Source organism: Heterodontus francisci, chromosome 47 (assembly GCF_036365525.1).
Source record: "Heterodontus francisci isolate sHetFra1 chromosome 47, sHetFra1.hap1, whole genome shotgun sequence".
In the NCBI taxonomy this organism is placed as follows: Eukaryota; Metazoa; Chordata; class Chondrichthyes; order Heterodontiformes; family Heterodontidae; genus Heterodontus; species Heterodontus francisci.
The window spans coordinates 13,452,133-13,472,824 of record NC_090417.1 but is presented as its reverse complement, the minus strand read 5'-3'; the positions used below and the strand labels follow the sequence as shown (position 1 = coordinate 13,472,824).

At 43.4% G+C, this 20,692-nt stretch overlaps 2 protein-coding genes across 3 annotated transcripts in view; one reads left to right on the top strand and one right to left on the bottom strand.

Moving 5' to 3' along the window:
* The window catches only part of LOC137357243 (anthrax toxin receptor 1-like), a 164,306-nt gene extending 159,980 nt beyond the window's left edge, over positions 1 to 4,326 (top strand). For both annotated transcript variants that reach the window (XM_068023429.1, XM_068023428.1), the window contains one exon: positions 435 to 4,326. In XM_068023429.1, coding sequence (XP_067879530.1) covers positions 435 to 710 — 276 coding nt within the window. In that variant the 3' untranslated portion in view covers positions 711 to 4,326. The remainder of the gene's footprint in view (positions 1 to 434) is intronic.
* Positions 4,327 to 12,591: 8,265 nt separating this feature from the next.
* The window catches only part of LOC137357099 (glutamine--fructose-6-phosphate aminotransferase [isomerizing] 1), an 82,238-nt gene continuing 74,137 nt past the window's right edge, over positions 12,592 to 20,692 (bottom strand). The window contains exons 17-19 of the mRNA XM_068023127.1: positions 20,251 to 20,418; positions 19,328 to 19,489; positions 12,592 to 18,419 (exon numbers count right to left, since the gene is read on the bottom strand). Of these exons, the coding sequence (XP_067879228.1) occupies positions 18,375 to 18,419; positions 19,328 to 19,489; positions 20,251 to 20,418 (375 nt within the window). The 3' untranslated portion in view covers positions 12,592 to 18,374. The remainder of the gene's footprint in view (positions 18,420 to 19,327; positions 19,490 to 20,250; positions 20,419 to 20,692) is intronic.

Genomic DNA, 20,692 nt, shown 5'->3' with positions numbered 1-20,692 from the left:
ATCAAATGGGACAATGTGGAAAGGTGTTTCAAACAAAAGCAGGGCAGAACTGGAGGAGGTGAAATGCTGAGGAATCTATAGTTGAAGCTTTAATACATAATTTCTTTGAACCTAGGGTTGTTGACTTCTGGAATACAATTTGCAAGACTCATTGAAAGCATTCAAGTAGGAATGAGAGCCATGTGTGATCCAACAAGATGTGTGGAACGGGTAGAAAAACTCTGAGAAATCACAGGACCTAGAATATAGGAGAAGCCGCATTGGCTGCGTAGTTTTTTTCTCATTTCTGTGCTGTTCTCTTTCATTCATTTAAAAATTGCCCTTTGGTAATTTTGGACAATTCGTGCAATCAATCAAGTTTTACTGTACAATTGAGCTTGGTGTAGTATATGGTCTGGATTGAGTAACCACTTGTCTTTCTGTTTAATCCTCAGGGTCGTTGCATGAATTTCACAAGAGTAAAGACCAACGCGAAGCCACCCAGTTATCCTATCTACAACAACATGCGGAATGGTGGGCCGGCTCCCATCTACTGTCCAAGCATAAGTCCTCCTGCATCTCCTGCCCCATCGCCTGAACCATCACCCACTCAATCAACAACTCCGTCACCCTGTCCATCACCAACCTCCACTCTGCCTCCACCTCCGCCAGGACCGCCACCCACGCGGGCTCCTCCCCCATCGCGCCCGCCCCCTCGACCCTCTTTCTAAACTTGGGCAAGTCACGTGGTTAACCCTTCATTTTAGCAGCTGATGGGAAGGGCACCAAAGCGGTACTGTGTAAAGGTCCCGACTGGTCTGAAGGAGACTGTTTCCCTTTTGTCAGATTTTGGAAGGTGTCTGCAGCAAACCAAACTCCAGTTGACACAGCAATATCCTTTTGAACTTGTGCTGGTTAGAGTTGGCATCATTGTCTTAAACTTGATCAATTGTCGCTTTTAAATGTGTGATATATTGATATTCGACAGTTACCATTTTATATATATCTTATTACATTTTAGTATCTTTCTACAACACAACTGAGTGTGAAAATTCAACATAAAACATTTGACAGTGTGTTGAATTTTGACCAATCTATTGAAGAAATTGATTGTTGAGGTATCGCTTCTCTCAAAATGGATTGATGGTAAGGATGTCAATAATTTTTGTTGACTGTGTCACCGTCTGTGTAAGATTATTCATTACAAAGAGTTTCTTGCCATCTCCTCATGCAACGTGCCATAAAATAGCAGCCCTGGCATGTTAGTATCCAAGATGCACCAAGCAGATTGGCTGTGGCTTTGAATCCCAGTTTGTCACTTCAGCCACCTGCCACTGTTAGGGCCATGTCTCTTCAGTTGGACCATAGGTTGGAGCGTCTTGTTGGGGCAGGGGGTTGGGATTGCTGCACTGCACAGTCAAGGCAGAGCTGGCAAGAGTCGGCATGCCTCGCTGCAAGCTCCTCCCCCACCCCCTTCTCCATTCCCTCTCTCCCTGATTTCAGCCAGTCAAAGAGCAGCACGATCTGTCTTGGAAATTTGCAGGCCAGGAGGATGCTGATTGGTGGTCAGCAGACCCCAATGGAGAATGGAAAGGGAAGGAAATTCTGTCACAAGATAGGAACAAATTGCGGCAGGAAGGTAAGGCAGGCACCATTCAACCAGCCTGCAACTCGGACCTACTCAGAGCGTGTCTAGTGACGGGCCACACAGTGACCCTTCAATGAACCACATCCCTCAGCAGGCAATTCCGTTGCTACCTGACCACTTCCTCATGCTGGGTGACATTTGGAAAACTGCAGCGGTGTTTCTACAACTTTTTTTTTTCTTCTAAAACGGCTGTGAAAAGACTGTCACGAATGAAGTTTCATTTTTTTGCGGGCCGTAGCTCACGGGGAACACTGGTGTGCTTTGTCCCTGGGGTGCTGGGACGCAGGTTCGACCCGCCCACTCACTGAGTTCAGCCGCAGCTCCAGACATCACCTTACAGCTCTGTTCGCACATGCCTGGAACCATGCTTCCCACCCCTCCTCTCACCCTGGGGCACGAAAGGCAGATGGAACTGTGGGGCAAACAGAGAGACATTATCCCCTGAAGAAACTTGTGGTTCCATCTGTTCACTTACAACCCATTAAGCATTGTAAAAGTACCTACGATGTGACATGCCAGTGGACCTGTTTGGAAAGAGTGAAATTGCTGTGGCATTCAATTATCATGGGTCTAATCAGGGTTCTGTGGGATCCAGGTAGAGTGGGAAGTCTGTACATGCCCTGAGGAAAAGGTTATTTGCACTCGTTTTGGAACTCATACGAATTTGTAGTGATGTGGAATCAGCAATGCTGGCAAAAAAAACTGAAATAAAATATACAGACAGATTCAAGTCGAAGGCCTTCCAATACACCAAGTGTTTGGGATCAGGCTGCATCCTCCCACACTGCTTGCAGCCTCGCCATCATGCTTTCACCATCATGGGTTGTAAAAGTGCCCCCCGCCACCAGAAATAAAAACGGCTGCTGCAAGCCGTTGCACTCTCTTCCCATGCATGCCTTCTAATCTTGACATCCTTGTCACTCACAGCCTCACGTCTGCCAAAGCCTTGACGTCACAGCCCCTTCCCTACCCATTTCAGCCAACACACAACAGAATCAATATTTGTGTGAAAACTCAAATGGAAAATGAATCTGGGTTATTATTAATAACTATAGAGGTCTGGTGTGTGAGAGGTTGTCCTATCAGTCTTGGTGAACAGAAAAGGCTTCAGGTTACCATTCGAAACTCAGCAGAAGTGGCTGCGAGAGTGACACTGCGACCTTTACATATTATACAGAAAACACCCAGACTGATGAGATGAACTCTGGACCCTGCTGAGAAAACTCCTCAAACTGTTGCTTGAACAACACTGGGAGAAATCCTCAAGCTTATACTGCAACGCCTTTGTTAAACAATGCCTCACTGACAAAAGACGCCCTGCCCTGATCCTGCACATTACGCAGAGCTCATTTTGTTGTTGGGAGCAAAGAGCGGATTTTAAAGCACTCTCTTTTTGAGAAGATTTCCACTGACACCAGGAATCATTTGAACACACTCTGTGACGTCTTTAAGCAGATGTTACCGTGTACGTGCATATCCTGTTAACGTCAGGCCCACCAGAAATTACCCAGTGCTCAAGTGTTGAATTTTCCTGGCCTTGTTCGAAATGAATGTAACACCTGAACCTTCCCGTTGGATAAAATCGCTTGCATCTGGCATGCTTGCTGGTTGTGCGAGATACCATCAATTGGACGCATTACAAAAATGGCTTGTGGAAAGAAGGTCAGAGGGCTAGATTCCAATGATTATCATTGTGCATCAGCAGCAGGTTAAAAATCTTGCAAAGTGCTGCGTTTTGCAAACACTACTTGGAGTGAAGTAACACTGAGTACCGACCTCAAGCCCAGGCCCGAGATTCACTTCTGTAAGATCATTTGTGCCCCTTATCTTCTTGGGCCTGCCCTGTAATCAAGAGGGGCTGGAGAGTGGTCCGAGCTCTTCCAAAGCATTGGATACATTCAGCAACATAGTTCAAGGTCCGAGTGCAGGACGTTGGGAAGAGAATGGGAGAGAAGGTGAGCGAAATCAGAAAGTAATGATTAGATAACGCCACGCGCGAGTTTTCGAAACCTGTAGAAAAGGATGATAGAAGGAAGTGAGGTCCAGGGAAAGAATAACTCCGAGCAGGAAGCAGTGAAATGAGTCTTGATTTAAATAGTGTGTCGGGTGAGGGATCTGGAGTTCTGAAGTGACAAGAAAGTTCAGAGGAACAATGATGACAGTTGTACTGATGAAACAGAAAGACAAGAACGGTTGGCATGGAAAGAGAGACTGGAGTCTGGACGTGATAGCAGGATCATCTGCTGAATGATAAATTGATGTCTCTGTCCGATAAGTAATGTTTGAGGAAGGTTTCAGATATGGGAGTCATATTCACAGCTCGATCCTAATCACATTGTCTGTGCTTGAAAGTCTACTCATGTAGACATCAGGTGAGGAGAGCTTGGACTACAGTGTCTTCACTGTCCAGAACCAGTGAAGACCAGGTAATATTTGAGATGCAGTTCCTGTCCACTCCAAGTGGGTGATTCAGTACCCAGATCTTTTGTGGATTTTTCAGGAATCCCTGTTTCAAATGAAGAAAGACCAGTGTCATACTCCACTCCACCCGAAAGATTGGCACAGTTTGGCTTGAAGCGAGGGGCGATTTATAAGCCTGCACTCCAGGTCAGGGGTTGAGGTAAAGGCTTGAAGGAGTGAATGAGGGATGATCTGATGGAGGTTAAGAGGGGGTGAAAGAGGGATTGACTGAGGGCATAGAGGGGTGAGGGAGCAAGTGAGGAAAGGGTGGTGGAGGGAAAGAGGGGTGAAGGGAGCAAGTGAGGGAGGAGGTGAGGGAATGGGTGAGGGAGGGGGGTGAGTCAGAGAAAGTGGGGATGATGGAGGCAGTGATGGAGGGGGTGAGTGAAGGGAAGAGGGGGTGAGGGTAGCATGAGGAAGCAAGAGCGTAAGTCTCAGAACCGTCAATCTTGAGTTTTCATGGGCGAAAATGGCTTGTGACAGTCGGGTAATCATGGATTGGCACAACACCTGAATTTCTTTTTCCATTAACTGACAATTCATCACTGTCCATTTCTGCATGACTGACATGGACCAATTTTGACTCCATAGTCTCGTCTCCAACCTGGGCACTTGTAGAGTGATGCTCCTACAATTACTCCTGGAATTAAAACTGCAGGTTCAATGCAGGTCAAATGCCCGACCCTTTCATTCGTTGCCCACCCACAATACTTGCTCCAGCACAATGTGCAGCAATTGCAAAAGTTTGAAAATTAACCGTCAGCGAATGGCAGTCAGAGCAGTGGAAGGAAATAGGCACAGTAAAATGGGACAGTAATTGTTCTCTTTGTATTTTTAAGGAAGACTGACTTGATGAGTGAGTTAAAGGCTGTAACACAATCTCAGTACAGTTAACTCTCAAACATCACAAAATCTGGTCAGCAGATACCTGGATCACCTCATTTTGTTTCACCCTTGTGGAGCATACATTCCCAAAGATCGAAGCTGTCAGTGATTGCACTATCAGTGTGATCTAGCCTGTGGAATGCACTGTCCCAATCAGTTGCAACTCAATTTAAAACACCACTTTTCAGCAGTTGAGCAGAAACAGCTCCCAAACTCTGCTCCTGCCATCCTCTTCTACTACCTGGAATGTATTTGACACTTGTTTATGTTAAGTGCAAGCTACGAGACTCTGTTCAGCAGAAACTTGACTCTTCAGAATGGCAAATGCACAAAATCAGAGAATTGACTTTTGAAAATGCTGTTGAAAACCCAAGATGTGAAGGCAGACCAAGTGGCTGGTTTGCTCATTCCTCCTGCTCTCCGGTTCAGTGCTGACTCAATAGTCACTCCTATCCAATCCTTCATGTGAATATCTGGAGCTTGCCAGGGCTCTGAGGACTTAGCCTGGGCCCCTGCTTTTATTATTTTGGTCGAGAGCCAAGCTTGTATCTTTTAATTTCCTCTTGGTGTCAATAGCCTATCCAGTACCTTCTTCAGGGAGTCAACCAGTTCAGCCTCCACATGACTTGGTGGGAATATAATCCATAGATTAACTGTTCTGTGATAGGGAAAGTTGGTCTTCCTCACTTGAAACCATTAAAATCATAAAATAGTTCAGCACAGAAGGAGACTCATTGAGTCTGCACCAGCACTTTCAAAGAGCAATTCAGTTCGTCCCACTCTCCCATCTCTTTGCCCATGTCCTGCAATTTATTTTCCTTCAAATATATATCCAATTCCCGATTGAATCTGCTTCCACCTCCCCCCCACCATACCGATCAGGTAGTGTATTCCAAATCCTAAACACTTGATGTGGAAAAAGGGTTTTTCTCATGTCGCCAATCGTCTTAAATCTGTGTCCTCTGGTTTGAGACTTTGAGCGATTGAAGGCCAGGAGGAGATGGGAAGTACACGGAGTTTTACACTGCAACTTTACACTGCTATACCTGATCTAGGATTGCTTGCTGCTAACCCACTGTATCCGCTACAGGAAAATCTTCCAATTCACAGAGGAACGAAGGTTCAAATATCTCAACAGAGAGTGTGATTACAATTCCTGCATCCGAGTTGAGGTGTCTTTAGAAAGGAATTGGAAATGGAGCCACTTGAAAAACTCAACTGGAATTCTTGTGCCTGTGGATTTCGGATCAGTCAGGCGTTGTCATCAGCAGCTGGTGTTGAGAGTTTATTTAGTTTGTCAAAGTAGTTATTTGTCTTGTGGCTGAAAACAAGCAAATGGTTGAGCAATTTGAAAGGACAAATTCATCAAGAATGTGCTTGGAGCTTACCTCACTCTGACCTCTGCATTCACACAACCCGAACCCACTCCTTGTTGTAAAAGGCCGGGCATTGGTCGAGAAATGGAAGGTCATAGAAAGGTTTTCCAATTCCAAATGTCAGCTGTAACCACAGCAACTGCCACCACAGTAATCAAGGTGGCAACTTTCTTCTCTGCCCATTTCCCAGACAAGGTATGCTCGCACTACACAGCTGGTGTGAAAATCAAACAGCATCACTAGGGCCTTTAATATTTGATGGATGCCTACCAGTTACTGCAGCAAGCAGTTGTGTAAGTTCTTTTGATCCTGAACCATCACTTCCTCAATTGTATTGTGGCTTATTTATAAAGCTGTTGGCACTGAGATCTGAAAAAGAATTACAATATTGCACCTTCAGCAATTGAATAAAACTGGGATCAAAGTACGCTTGAAAAAAAAACTTGACTGGCATAATCCCCTGAACGGTGTCCTCTTCTGTGGCAATTGTTCATCTGACTTACAGCAGAATGCTGACTACTGTACCACCATGTCTTCTTGCCAGTGCCTCTGGCACCGCAATCTTGGAAAAGATGAAAGTTGGTGAAAAATACCAACATAGATTTGGAATACATTCCTTATGTAAACACAGGGCACCTGGTGAAGCCAGGTTTGCCAACAAGAAACCCATACACCATTACTTGTGATGCTATCGCCCGTGTGTCGTTTCTGATGCATTTCCCCACCATTTTTCTGCAAAGCCATGAAGGTTGATGTTGTTAACCTATGAGGTCTTGGCAAGAGGTTTCATGATAAGACCTGCTGTCTCAAACTACTCCAGTCGTGGAATCATTGAAAGGTTTCAGCACAGAAGGGCACCATTTGTCCCACTGAGCCCTTTGCCAGCACTCTACAAGAGCCCTTTCCCCAGAGCCTTGCAAATTCATTCCTTTCAGGTGCTTATCCAATTCCCTCTTGAATCTGCCTCCAAGCACACTCTCAGGCAGTGCATTCCAGATCCTAACCACTCGCTGCGTGAAAAAGTTTTTCCTCATAGTCGCCTTTGATTCTTTTGCCAATCACCTTAAACAGGTGTCCTCTTGTTCTCAACACTTCCGCCTATGGGAGCAGTTTCTTGCTATCAACTTTGTCGAGAGCCCTCATGGGCTCAAACACATCTATTAAATCTTCTGTCAACATTCTCCAAGGAGAACAATTGTACCTTCTCCAATCTACCAACGTAACTGAAGTTCCTCACCCCAGGAACCATTCTCGGAAATCTTTTCTGCATCCTCTAAAAAGGCCTCCGCATCCTTTCAAAAATGCGGTGCCCAGAATTGGACACAATATTCCTGTTGAGGTCGAAACAGTGTCTTACAAAAGTTCATCATAACAACTGCCAAATGGTGTTTTTCTCCCCATCGCCAATAATTTTATAATTAATGAACAAAATGTGTTCAAAGAAAATGAAAAGGTGCAGACTTTTTTCAATGCCCCAATGATTTTTCTTCTGGGGTGACTTGCAGCTGTGCCCACGAGTTTATTCTTTAATTCCCTGCAGTCTCCGCGACAATCCTGGAAGGTTGACACTGCCATGACCGATGAACCAAAAGAAATTTGTTTGAACTTTTTGTTTTAAACATGTTCGGGTTCTGTTTAAATGGAAGTATTATTTAACAAAGCAACTGGGAGATTCAGAAAAGCAAAGATTTGTTATGATTTGAAAATAAATCTTTTGCTTGGTTACAAACATGCAACACAGTGGCGTCAACCTTGGTCAAAGACTTTTTCCCGGAAAGCTAGCTTCCCTTTCAAACAGCTGTCTTCTCGGTGGGCTTGTGAGTGGGTGTAGAGAAGCCACACTGCCTCTTGTTTTCATCACAATGAAAAGGGAAATGAACAGTTGGCAGGTTTACACGGAATTTAGAAAAGAAAAACTTCTCAATTTTCTCCGTCCAGTGCTAGATTTGAAAAACTGGAACAAAGTCATTTCGACTCTGTGGGCCCAGTTAGCAAGCATTCAATCAGCCTTTGCATTCATGACCATTTCTTAAATGTGCATGTGACATCTCATGGCTGATACCAGTAGTGCACCAGACTGGTTTTTTCCACAGGGAATGTACACACACAAAGAGGTCGTTCATCTCAGTGTTCATGCTCCACACGAGCCTCCTCCCACCTGACCAGCGTATCTTTTCGTTCCTTTTTCCCTTATGGACTTTTACCCAGTTCCCCCTTAAATGCATTCACGATTGAAGGCCTGGTTTGGGGTGACTTGTGTTCTTTCTCTCATGACCAGTTTTACTGACGCTCCATTTCATCCCAGGTGCCAAACCTTGACACTATGTTCCCATGGTAAAGGGAATATTGAGTGAAAACAGAAGCTGAAGACTTAGAATGCTGGGGGTGTGGAGCACAGACATTACAGAGAGGCAGGAGATTTCAAGGCTAAGGTATTGGAGATATGCAAACCAATTGTAAATGAATATGTCCTGTTATGAGAGAGAGTGTATATGGAGTCAGGAGCTTTGACCAGATAATTTGACCAAGAGAATGAAAAGAAGCTTATGGAATTAGTACAGCACAAATCTCTCCTGGCAACCGGTCACCTGCTCCTGACATTCCCCTTCCTTACCCCCAGTCCCAACACTGGGCACAACCCTGCCTGGTCGCCATGCATGACTTTGATCCCCTTTCTTGTGGAACTGAGCAGGGAAGGCGGGCGGAAGACGACGAACCCACATCCTGGCGCCCGTGCTGGAAGAGCAACACACTGCCCCACCCTCTGATGCATGTCAGTCACTGGAACATTTAATTGGGACAATACGCCGCTCGCTTTGACAAACATGACTAAAATCTCTTCACAGAATCCGGAGATACATTCAGACCACCATGCAAGTCTGAGGCACAAACTTCCCCTGGCGTTAACTTGCTGTTTTCTGATGATTTGTCAGTTCATATTACAACAGCAGGTTAACGTAACTTATAACAATGAGAATATTTTCTTTGCGTCAGAAGAGGACTGAAAGGGATGACTCTAATGATGACAACCGAAACTGTCCTTTATCCATTTTAACTTTGTGATAGGATTTCCACGTGTTCCAAATGCACACCACAAAACGGGGCAGAGGTGGAATTGTGTGTTAAAATTGAACCTTATCGGAAGAGTGGGGCATAACACTGTGAGGGTGGGGATGGAACAGAATGGTATCATTGAGATTCTGATGATAATATTGCAATTGTCCAGCATGAAAGGAGGCCATTCAGCCCATTGTGTCTTTGTCAGCTCTTTGAAAGAAATCTCCAATTAATCCCATTCCCCTGCTCTTTCCTTTAGCCCTGCAAGTGTTTTCCTGCTGAGTGCTCTGTTACAAAGACTGTTTCATAGCAATGAGGGATTATACCCACCCAATCCATCTAGCTATTGATCAAATAACTCTGGCATTATTTTGAGTACTTCTGCTTTATCGGGTAATTTAGAGGTCAGCATTTCCCAATTGAAAGAAAGCTCCATCAAGTTTTTGGTTTACAAGAGAACTCAGATGAGGAGGGTTCAAATGAGCTTCCTTCCTTGTTCTGCTCTTGTGACGTGGTTGCCAAGCTCTTTGCCCATCCGAGCAGCTTGCTAGGTGCCCTCAGCAGGCAAGAACATGGTGGGGACTGCTCTCAACATTGTCAAGCAGACACCACCAGGTTCAGGGGTGGGGGGGTTGTGGTGCAGGTTCCATTTCATCAACCAAATTGGTGAAGCAGTTGGATTTCAACAATAATTCGGAAGTTTACGGTCACCTCTTCTACCAGTCACCCACAAATTACCAGATTTGTTGAATTCTGTGTCATAACTTGCTGGGGTGGGCTTTGAATTTGTCATCTGGGGTTGCTATTCTCATTCCATAACCACTGCACTATATCTGGAGAGTAGCTGCAATTTCCCCATCACAGCATGCAACTTTCTCTTACAAGACTCGACTATGCTCCTTGGCAAATTCTGCTCCCAATATTCATTAGTTTATGCAAAGAATGGGCAAACATTCCCATTAGAAGTAGTCAACAGCAAAATGTGAGATGAATAGTTAAGATGATATCACACAGCATTTAATATAAAGTCCAGGGCTTTGATTTTTTGTGTGCAGTGGTACTGATGGTAGAGGCGACAGAGCAAATTAAAACTCAAGAATTGATTACAACCCAAGCAAAAATCATGAGGTGGGTCGCAGTGAAAGGAGAACAGGCTCATATTGTATGTTTGATGTGTATTTCACTCCATGCTCAGTATTGAAGCATTTCAAATCCACTGTGGGGATTGTTTTTATTTTAAGGGGTTGGTTGGATTAGTAAATTATTGTACAGAAGCCAAGTTGATGTTGATGGCATGTTTATCAAGCTGTGCTTGTTAAGAATTGTTTTACTGCCTATTGTTATGTTTAAAGTTTCTTTGAGTTTTGAACGAGCGCCTGACTTTCAGAGTTACAACAAAATAGCTATTAAAAAATACAGTTTTACACACTCCTTAAGACAGATGTAACCAGGACAGGCAGCAATGTGCATTGTTTGACTTCTCCACTTGTAAGTTTGCCTGGCAGGTGTGTGAACATATCCTCCCAGTGCATACCTGCAAGTGTTGACCTACCTGTGTAACAGTATTACAAAGATCACCCGCACACTCTGCAATGTATTGTTCAAGGTTATGAGTCACCTCTCATCTGGTCTAATTCCAGTATGACTTGTGTGTTCCAGGGGTGTCTGTGACACACTTACTGGTCTGGCCAAGGGTCTTTCGCTATGTTGGACAGAGAACATCCACCGGTAGTCTATGTTGAGTGTAATTCTGTTGAAAGCAGGCTGAAAAAAAAACACTATGATACTCATTTAACACACTGTAAATAAGGCATTGTTCTGCCTGGGAGTTGGATCTTAACTTGTACCTAATTCTGACCTGTAGCACATTGATGGTTTGAAGTTGAACTGGCTAGGAAGGCAGTAATCTCTCATAGTTACGTTCTCAAAATCTCTGAATGATGGTTCTCAGCATCTATAATGAAAGATGCAAACCAAGAAATTACTGCTAACCAGGTTTACACATGAATGTTGAACACATTCGTGTAGTCTGCGACCTAAGTGGAGAAAAAGAGATGGGAATCAGACAAGTTTCCTAAACCTTTGCCTGCTAATCTCAGCTGTCATAATTTCAAAGCTATAGGGTAGAATTGAAACAAGGTACCTTCTTTGACTGGAAGAATGGACTGAAAAAAGTTTTGGATACAGTTTCAAATATTGGTTGCATTCAGCAATCTATCAGAAATCTGTTGTCAAGTAGGAAAAAAGCGTACAAAGTCCGCAACTGAAATGGAAAAGGATGCACACGACAGCAGAGGTTAGCCAGTTTACATTAAAAGATGGCTAATGGTTTTGGGTGGAACCCCCTCGTTAAAAACTGGAATGGGAAGTCAAATGAGCTTAACAGGCCACAGAGGAGAGGGGCATGGTGAAAAGGAAAGACTGTGTGATGTTATTGTTTGATAAATCTTGTTCGGTGTTCGAAACATCAGTGAAACTCGATAACAATCTAGCAAGGTAGCCAAGGGCCTATTCAGCCCAGATATCAACATGAGTTACAGTCAGAGTTACCAGAAGGTTGGAAGAGTTTTGAGAATGGCTCCAGGCTGAGTTTGAATGGAAATAAACCAAAATATTCACACCATTGTTATAGAGGAAAATTAGATGGCGGGATTTTTTTTTGTCTATTCCGTTTTTCCCTTAATGTAACTTTTGTCCAATAAACTTGGTGTGCTGGTACAGTTGTGTGTGTGTGTCTTTTGCACCAGGCTGCTTCTGCACTTTGCACTTCTTCGTGAAGAAGACAAGAGTATGTTGGTTAGCTCCCCGCAGAACACAAACCAACAATCCAATTGAAGAGTTTGAAGATGCCATTCTTACTGTTTGATTTTGCTAATCTAACAGTGACTGCACTTAAGTCCTTGAACTTAAAATGGATCACTGGTTTAAATTAATTGAGGGGCATCCAGTATCGCTCATATTACATGTTTATATAACGTTCAGGTACCTTCTTGCACATTTATATCCCAGCCTCTGTGAAATCACGTGTCAAATCACTAACTGTTGAACCAGTAAGAACGTTTGTCTGCTTGGTCGAAGACAGATCACTGTTTATGGAGAACTGAAATTCACAAGCCATTTAGCAATTTCTGACTTCAGTGGAGCAGCTTTGCCAGTATTTAAGAAAGAAAAATATTCATCAGAATCTTGAAGAATATCTACTTTTTTTTAATTAAAAATCATACCAACATGGATGGTTTATGATGCACATTTCAAGACATATTTGCCATGAGCAGTTTCTGCAGGAAGTATTGACAAAAAAAGACAGCTGACCCAAACAAAGCAAACAAAAGATTGTGTCAAACATTCTGCTAGCAGCTAAAATAAGCAAGTAAACTTTTTAAATTGCAACAACACAAAGCAGAAGTCAAAAAGGGCCTCCTTTTTCTTCAGTTGTTCATCTGCTGATGTTCAGACTGTACAGGTTTTAAAAATAGGGACATCGGTAGAACGCCAGTCAAAAGTTGTTGCGCCAATACCTGTGCAGTCATTACGACCATCAACTTCATAAATATCTTCACCAATAGTTTGATATGTTTTGTTCAGATTCTGCCAATCCTATCACAGATTCACATGAAGGTACTTCACAAATTGTAATGAGCATGATGAAAGGTTTCAAAAACATTTGTGAATTGACAGCTCTTATGAACAGACTCGAGTCCCAGGACTACTTCACTTCAAATTTCACCTCTTGAAAGTAAGGAATGATTTAAAATAGTGCTGCTGAATGCCAAGTACGAGGCACTCACAAAGTTTATAGATTTTCTTCCAACAGATGCGCAGACAAATCAGAGAGACTCATCCATTCTGCAGTTGAGTACAGTTTGGCTTTTTTGAGCTCATAGCAAAGACTTCTTAAGAAATTCAATGAAATTACCTCCTGCAGGATGAGAATATTCTGTGAGCTCATTAAGGTGAGGGATCTTCACGCTGGGAAATGGCACACACTCCCATTCAGGCACCCAGTGTCATGTACTGACAGGTGAGTTGTAGCACAAGCATATGCAGAGTAAAGTTCCCTCGACTCTGCCCAAGTGTGCCTCAGCTCCAACCTCAAATCAGCACCACCTAATGCACTGGTGTGACTGGAGTTTCTTCTGAGTGCCAAATTGGGGTTTCTAATAGAAAGGTGCAGAAGTGTGCAGCTGCTGTATTTGACTTCACACACGTGCTCATAATTACATGTATTTTTCCACGGACACTGTAAACATTCTGCATATTTTTGGTAAGAGTCCTCAGAACAACACCATCAGCTGTGGTCCCATTCCCAAGTGCAAGTCCAAAACAGTTACAGCCATGTATGTAACAATGCTCTGCACAGTCCAAAATCGATACACTCATTCATTCATTTCCCCCTCGCCTCCTCACATAGCAGCAGAATGGCCTTTGGTGATCCTATTTTACTGAACAAAATTTGTGCAAATGTAATTGTGTTGCTTTCTGTCCTCACTCTGAACCCTACCATGACTGCAATCTAAGGACTGGGGATGCCAAACAGTATGTCTGAATGTAGCATGTTTCTATAAGGAGATCTGCAATATGGTGGTGGGGCACCTCATCTACACGTGAAAAGCAGCAAGGGCACAACTGTTCGATCTGGTAAACAAGTTGCACATCAAAACACATGATCATTCCAGATATTGCACTATGTCCCCATGTCCATCATTGTCGGGGCCTTTGTAACCCTGAACCCACCTCTCTGACTCACTTTTTCATGGCCTTGACTGCATCAGCAGAACACGAGAATAGTAATCAGCCGAGCTCTCGTGATTTTAAAAACAAATTACTCTTGCTGTGTAAAATTTCATGTTCCATGTTTTTTTTTCGGTGGCTGAGACAGAGAGGTCTGAAAATGGGTTTGTGATATCCAAACTAACTCTACAACCACAATCCACCTGAGATCTTGTTTGAGGACTGGCAGAGTGGATTTCCCAGTTAACTATCACCTTTACACTGTGTACAATGGGGCTTTGTTTCACTCAGTCACTTGAACTAAATCTCAAATTCACGGCTGCACAAATTGAGACTTCAAAGGCTTTTAATGATTTTTTGCATTTTTAACTGCAAACAATGGAAATCTTGCAAGCTGTCTATTAATGGAGCTTAGAAAGAATTTTTCTACTGTCCAAAAAATTGAGGTCAGTTAGCATCATTTTTTGATCCTTCTGTTCATTCTGCATTCTACACTTGACCACCACACATACCAGGAGAGTGAGAAAGCTCCAAACATCACTGTAGTTGGTGGGTTCCACAAGCAGAAAGCACCATCAAGCAAACCAGATATTTCCTGGTGTCTAATGGGCTGGTTATCATGGCCCAGGGTCGGGCTTTTTCCAATGGGAACAGGAAAAGCACAGGTGACCTTCTTTACAACACAGCATTGTCGCGCCCACTTTAATAAGCAATGCTGCAAGGTAACCGAGATGGTGTTATAGCCTTGCCAATACTTTCTGACAGGGCGCTCGGTTTGTACGAGCTGGGAATGCAGAGGCAGGCATTTTACAGGCAGAGAGCATCCCGAGCAACATGTGGAAAAGTTGCATGTCGATCCCAGTGGTGAATTGAAACAATCACTGCTGGGATTCTGCCCTGCGAGACAGATTATCCAGCACAGGAACCTTCAACAATATCACAAATCATTGCGAAGGTGGAATCAGACTCCACCTCACTCAGAAAACAAAACAGTAAAACGGAAATCAAACTCAACCGAAAGGGAAACTGATGGGTTGTTAAAAATATTCTTCACGTTCTCTACAAGATTTTGGTGCCTTCTGATTGCAAGAAATTACAGCCACAGGCCCACTACTTTCTTCCCTCAGGTTCAAACAGTGTAGGGTGCAGTTATCCATTATCCTTACTGGGAGTGATCAAAATGAATTCCACTTTCACATGGCATTGTACTTCACAGCAAAGGTCAAAACTACACCTCCGACTGGGCACCACTGTTCAGGACCAGTGGGCTCACCACACCAACTTATTTGTGGCAGCCAGACTGGGGATGAATGTTTCAGCTTGGGAGCAAGGGATCGTGGGCGTTCAGTGTAACACAACGACTTGATGCCTCTGGAGTTGTCTGTGAAACTCCTCACTACGTACAGAACCCTGCAGGTTCAACTGTCTTGAAAGCTTACACTCACAGCATTTTAATCTCAACAGATAGAGACAACTTTTGGAACACTGGCTCAACTCAAGTAACCCTGGTGAACAGAGAAAGAGTCCTGCTCGTCTTTTGCAACAACAGAAAAAGCTTGAAATACTCAGCAGCTCAAGCACCTGCTCTAGAGTGAAACAGTGTTAACAGTTCAGATCAATGAACTGACGGTCAAACAGAATCATCAGAACAGTTCAAGGATTGAGTATTTTCAGCACTTTCTGTTTTTATCTCAGATTTCAAGCTTATACACAGTATTCTACATTTGTAGTACTGCTTGTATATCGTTGCGAGACTGAAAAAGTGCAATCAATGCCTTCAGCCTCATTTCAAACAGAAACATCGAGACACTTGCCAGCGTCCAGCTCTCTGAATTGTGTTTCATGTGAATTAGAGACCGCTCAAGGGAGGCACACAATATATTATCCCATCTGACTGGGAGCAGTCCTGTACCTCAATGTGTGATATCATTGAGTGCTGCTCCCTGAATCTGCTGCACTGGGCTGGGCCCTGCCCTCACCTTGCTGGAGCATAAATTCACAATGTCGCTCCGTGAGCTGGTGAAGGAGCATCTGTGAGTTAGCAGTTGGAAAAATGGCAACAAAGAGGGAGCTGACAAAGGCAATTGAGCGAACAGATAACTTCACAGCATTACACATAATAGGCTAGTTCAGCAGAATTCATTTCTCCGTCAAATACTCCCGTTATTAAAATCCCCCCAAGAGCAGGATTCCAGATTCATTCCATTGGCCTGAAGATGGAATCAAAAATCAAGCTTGAGGCGAGATGAATAAAAGGCTTGGATATATTTATCAGGCTGTGTATGGGGAGGGTGATGAAGGCCAGAGTAAGAAGAATCCTTATCATCTGAAAATATTTCTCAGATCATTCAGACGTGGACAGACAAAAGCACTGCACAGCATTCCAGACCAGTTTCACAGCTCTCACTCTGCAAATGTGTAGGACAGCACAAGCAGGTTCAAAACTGATTCAGAACACAGCAGCTAAAAGGCTTGGGTTAGTTCTACTCAGTGCCGAGAAATATTTACAGGGAGGAACAACCTTCATTACTGCACTTCAGTTTACCTTCAATTTTTCCAGGCTTGAGTTTTATGTTGGTGTGGGGAGTAGGGGACCAGAAGCATTGCCTGTTTGGAGAACACAGTACATCAGATGGCTCCACATAGGGTGTAATTCGACTTCTGCATGCACTGCATTTATACGGTATTTATACGGCGATTGTCGGATCGCCAGCCCAAGAGTAATAACGACTCGTCGTGTTCACGTTCGAGTACCACTTACCCCAAGAGGCAAGTAACATTATCCTTGGATCAATTCAATTTTTTTTGTAAAATGATTGTAAAAGTCTGCCTTCATCCAATTTCGACCATTCTGATTTTTACTGATTCACATTTCCAAAGACAAGCCATGGACTTCCTTCTGTGTCACAAGCTTTTACTTCATGCAAGGACCCAGTATATTAAAAAAAATCACAGTATAAAGTATTAAGCTGTAATAAATAATGAATCATTCACACAACCGGGTTTCAGCTCATGGTCAAACAATCATTTGTCAGTTTTAAGCAGTTTGGGTGTTTGGCTCCCCATTTTGAAAGTGAAGATTTAGTGTGTGGGGGGAGGAGGAACGGCTGGAGAAAGCACAAGTTAAATGAGCTGCTTTCATTCTCTGCAAACAACTAGTACCTTTCCCAACACGACAGAAGTTGGTTAATGACAAGACATTAACCAACTTTGATGACCACAATTGCATGGGAGTGATATTGTGAATTTACTACTTATCATCAGATTTAGTGTGCAAAGCGAGCTCCCTGCAGCTACTGGCAAAGCCGACCCAATAACCAGGAACCCGACACAGAGTACTACCAAGTGAAATGAATGAATTCAAATTTAGAACATTTCTCCTTTTACGTTAACATGTCAGACTTATTGGAACTTAGATTCCACGTTGCAAGAGTGCAGCTCGACTGACAGCTGGAGAAGACAATACAATTCAGAACTTACAGACATTTGAACACAGAGACAATAAGAAAATAAATTGTGGGTGAGGCAAGTGATGTGACATTCAACGATTCTCGAATGCTCACCCATGTAGCGTGATTTTCAACAGAAAAATTCCCAGAGCTTGTTACTGGCTTGGTGTTGCTCTGTTATGTCTGCATAGCCTGGACATGATGTTAGTACAAGCACAGTTTCCAACGAAACACCTCCTGTGACACAAGGAAAGCACCCCTCCCCCGCTCACCATCCCCACCCAAACTCCACATTGCAACATTTCCCTTCACAGACTTCATCACTCATTTATTGGTCCAAAGAAAAATCAGCTGCATCAGAGAGTGTCTCTCAATAAGAGACCAGAGTTCAGTGCACGACCCCAAGGCCTCCTTCCCCCACTACGCTATGAACGATGAAGTTTTGGTAAAGGAAATGGAGAGAAGCAGCTGAAACCTTGAACTGAGTCACAATCATAACGAAGGAAACAGTGAACGTGGATAAAACCAAAAACACACACACACAAAAAAAAAAATCAGCCCATTGCGCAACAATCTTGACCTCGACTTCCTTTCCTAATGATTCAGAAATACACAGCTCTACATTTGTAGATCTGCCCCACGTTAGCTGCACTACTCTACACAGTATAATAGGAAGATTATCCCAGTGGGTTTATGTACTTTCTAAAATATAACAAAAAAGTTAAGAATGTTCAGGTTTAAAATTAAGCATTGGCCCTCTGTCTTCGCTGTGGATTCTGCAGCAGCCGGTCACTCCACCGTCACTGATTTGGCCAGATTTCGGGGACAGTCGACCTTCAGGATGGAAGACAAGGTGATTAGTTACTGTTCTTTCACTATGACGCTCTCCTGCTCTTCAGTTTCACCCCTCTTCCCCTGACTTTCTGGCATTTTTTTGTTGCTGCGATACAATTCCACAATTCATGAGCAACCTTATGCTGCCTCACCCAAGTAGTCACTTTTCATCTGTGAGAATTGACATGCTGCTTGTCAACAGGATATTAAACCATGAAGCGCTGTTCTCAACAGGCATCAGCATACGTGCACCTATCTGTACAGGTTACTGGGGAGCCATCAGGGTGAAAATCCCCACCACTTGTCCCCTCCTCGAGCTCACTAGAGCCAATTTACACATGACCCGCACTTGGAGAAGCGGTGCATACTGTTCACTTGAAAGCAGCTCTTTGATTTGGGATTCATGCTGAATTAATGTTTCTGCTACCAAACAACAAAGGATCTGAACGTCAGATGTTGATGTTTTTTGAAACGCTTGTATTTGTAAAGTGTTTTACAAAGTTGCTGAAATATCTCCAAGACTTGCTATGATAGGTAACAGTGAAGGGCTATGACTGTCATTGTTTCAGCAAATCAGACAGCTATTCTGCACCATCAACATCCCAGCCACAGCGATTTTAAAGATAGAGATGGTAATGGTGATTGAGGGAGGAATACAACAAAGTTCAAAATCATTTTTGAACAAGAGGATTAGAAATGTTTTCGAGAACAGAAACAGAAAATTTTGTGTCAACATGTGAAAGATTGGATCATAACTCTCAGCACTGATCCAGGGGTCTCCTGCTGTGTAATTCCTCAGCTTGCATGTTTGTCCCTTCCTTCCCATATTCACATTTCAGATATTTTTGAAGGGTTAAACTATGATCTGCAAGAGAATCAAATTTGACTCGCTAAAAACATTTACTCACATCAAATCCTCGTAGGACAGCAAGGTGGAAGGACAGAAGCTGCAAAGGGATGACACTGAGGATCCCCTGCAGGCAGTCCACACTGTGAGGCACTTTAATTACCCGGTTGACACTCTTTATGGTCTCGTAATCATCCCTGTCACAGATCACCACCGGACGACCCTGAAACAATGCGAACACAATCACAATTCATACAAACGGTTAATTAAGATATTCTCAACTCTCCTTCGGCTGCAGTTTTTAATTGTTCTATTTTGTTAATGCTACTCTGACCACAGATCGTCTGAACTTTCCTCTTTTGTTCCTTGCAAGTATCAAATACATTGTCCGACCCGCTCCTGTATCTCCCTACATCCTCACTGTAACTCTTCCTCACTCAGGGTTCTAATATTGTGGAAATTAGCACCGCTATCTGTTGTCTGTTGTCTGCAGAAATCTGCAGTCTACAGGCTTTTAAAAGAAAATCATCTGAAATTAGACACATTTTAGACATCTCTCAGAAACACTCCAAAAGTTCCTCACATAAAGGCATCCTCTGAAGTGCAATGACAAGTGTTATGTTGGTTTATGCAATAGCCACTTCACGTAAAGCAAGATCCCAAAAAGAAATGGGATGAGTTCCCAGATCATCATCGCTTTTCTTCGTTGTATTGGTTGAAGAAGGAATTTGGCCCAGGATAGCGGGATTCAACAACCACCCAGTCAGTTCTTCTTCATATAGTGCGATAGGACCATGAAGAACCACCTGCAACAGGCAGCTGGTGTGTCCGATTATGATCTCAACTAAAGATTAGTGTCATATCATCACTTGGCATTACCATCTCTCTTGCTCCGCTCAGACTTGGTGTGTCCTGCAATGGGCACCAGCTCTTAGAAGACAGGAACTACAATTTAAAAAAGTGACATGGCAATTAGCCTTGTACCTGCCGTGCGACCACTTGCTGCAGAGCATTTTGGCACTTGACGTACGTGTGGTCCCTCATGATCACCATGATGACTGGCATCAGCTTGTCCACCAAGGCCAGGGGTCCATGCTTCAGCTCACCAGCCAGTATACCCTCAGAATGCATGTATGTGATCTCCTTGATTTTCTGTGAAAATAATTTTCGATACTTATACACAAATCAAAGGTTTTGGGTCAAATTGAGAAACTTCGTCAAATCATCACATCACAAAGAAGTTCCCCCCCACTTAAACATCCTAGCTTTTAGTGCTTTATTTGGTTTAAAGCAGGGACTGATGTTTTTCTGGAGTTCTCACATCCAATGGATTTGTTGAAATTAGTCTGAACCTCTTATTCTGTCCACACAGTCCGCTTCCCTGAAGTAACAACAATTGCACTGAGCCGGGGTTAATAAGGACAAG